Source organism: Prunus dulcis, chromosome 6 (assembly GCF_902201215.1).
Source record: "Prunus dulcis chromosome 6, ALMONDv2, whole genome shotgun sequence".
Lineage (NCBI taxonomy): Eukaryota > Viridiplantae > Streptophyta > Magnoliopsida > Rosales > Rosaceae > Prunus > Prunus dulcis.
The window spans coordinates 20,092,183-20,094,339 of NC_047655.1; the positions used below are offsets into that span (position 1 = coordinate 20,092,183).

Consider the following 2,157-nt stretch of genomic DNA (forward strand, 5'->3'; position numbering starts at 1 on the left):
TAACACTATCTTGTCGGAGTATCCACCGAAGGTTCTTGATCCGTCTTCATGGTGTTTGTTGTAGGTCCACACCATTTTGGGGCAGTAGTTTTCCAGGTCCTGTGTACAGTTGTCGCATGAGCGACATGAACCCACCATGCACCCAACTCCGGCTATGTCTCCTACTTTGAATTTTGTGACATTGCGCCCCACCTTTGTCACTTCTCCTACAATCTCGTGTCTGCAAAATTTTGATGAAAATGCATATTATTTTCCGAGTTATTTTCATGCCTTCTCATTATTTATAGGGTGACATTTGAGATTAAATTCCATGTACTAAGCTTAGTTGAACCAATAAATTAAATAATGTACCCTGGGACAATGGGATATATGGTCATTCCCACTTCGTCCTTAGCGAGGTGAAGGTCTGAGTGGCAAATTCCACAATAAAGTATCTTCATGCTGATATCATTATCACCATTGCCTCTGCAAGTACCCCAAAAAATAAAAAAACCACACAAGTTTGGTGAAGCCTATATCTTAAGCATTAATAATTCAAAATGAGGTCTAGAGTAAACCGATATTTAAATGAACAAAAAATTGTCACGTAAGATTTAGAGAAATGGTGTGGAAAGGGAAGAACAAGTAACTCAAATACCTCCTGGTGAAGTGGAAAGGAGAAAGAACACCAGAGGAATCTCTAGCTGCCCATCCGTAGGCTTTCACTGCTTGTTCTTCGGCCCCTGATATTTCTTGAGACATTATTGTACCTTAATCAATATTGTGTATGATCTGTGTATGTAGCTTGAGAGAATTGAAATGAGGCAGATTGTTGTGGTGTCTTGGTTGGGGTTTTACGAAGAGATGTATAGCATATGGTTGGGTAAGCTCCAAGAAAGAAAGTAATGCACCAGTTGGCGGAAATATTATATCATATGCATATTTGAAACTGTGAGAATCAGCAATGACGTAGTGCGATCGACTTGCCGGCCATGTATGAATTTTCTCCTCCTACTTTTCAAACCATTTTAAAAGTTTTTACCCCATCCTCAAGCCAAAGAACATGCGTTGACCAAATCAACGGAGCCACCAAGACAAAATTATATAAGGGGAGAAGAAAAACCACAATTCTTAATTGGATGAGTCTTGCCTCTTGGAACATATTTGATTACCTTATGAAGATAGAGGCATCCACAGAGGGAGGATTAAATCGGGAGAGGAGATCAGTTTAGGAGAAGATCGGTTAGAGCGAGTCTTATTTATTTTTTCTATCTGCTAAAAGTGTAACGTTGAATTTAATATCTACTTTGGAGATGCTCTTAGTTTGTTGGCCTCTTGGAATCGGTGGTGTAGATGTTATGTTGATGTATTTGATTGTATTATTGAAGTTTATCTAATGAAATTTCTGTTTGATAAAAAAAAAAAAAATTGTTGGATTTGATCTTATTTCTAAAGGGGATTATTTATATATATACACACATATGTTATAACATCAATTTTTAAATATTTGTTATTTATAGGCATATATAACTCTCTCAATCTTGGTGAAAATTGATCCAACAATTATATATGCGAGTATCTTTAAGAGAATCTCCAAAGGAGATGTCAAATATCAAACATTAAATTTGAATTTGATGGCTTATGTTGTAATTTGACATATAATAAAGTTTTACATTCCATCCGATATCTCAAATTAAAATATTATTTTATTACATTAGAATTGATTAATTTATTACTTTCTAGCCACATTAATTAAAAATAATAATTAAATAATTAAATAACATCACAAAGTCAAACATAAAAAAAATTACAGCAGAATGGAGACATTATTCCACTTTGAATTTAAGGAGATGCTTCATCATGATTATTTATGGTTTTCGCCACATCAATGGCAGTGTTCACATAATCCATTGGAACAACTTCCACATAGGCATTGAGTTACCTCCTAGTGAAGTGAAAGGGGGAGAGAACTCCCGAGGAATCTCTAGCAGCCCATCCATAGGCATTGACAGGTGATTTTGCTTGCTTTAGTCATTGGCCCTATGTTGAGAGATTGATCAAAGACGTGAAAGCTAGCTCCAATTTACCGAAGATTAAAAGTTGTTTTGGATTTGAGATGAGTATATATTTATAGCAATAATTTCGCGGGATTAGAATGTAGAAGTGTATGCAACAGAT

At 35.5% G+C, this 2,157-nt stretch overlaps 1 protein-coding gene across 1 annotated transcript in view; it reads right to left on the minus strand.

The window, feature by feature from the left end:
* LOC117629578 (probable mannitol dehydrogenase) overlaps nt 1-807 on the minus strand; it is a 5,407-nt gene extending 4,600 nt beyond the window's left edge. The window contains exon 1 of the mRNA XM_034362105.1: nt 638-807. Within this exon, the coding sequence (XP_034217996.1) occupies nt 638-741 (104 nt within the window). The 5' untranslated portion in view covers nt 742-807. The remainder of the gene's footprint in view (nt 1-637) is intronic.
* Between the last annotated feature and the right edge of the window lie 1,350 nt (nt 808-2,157).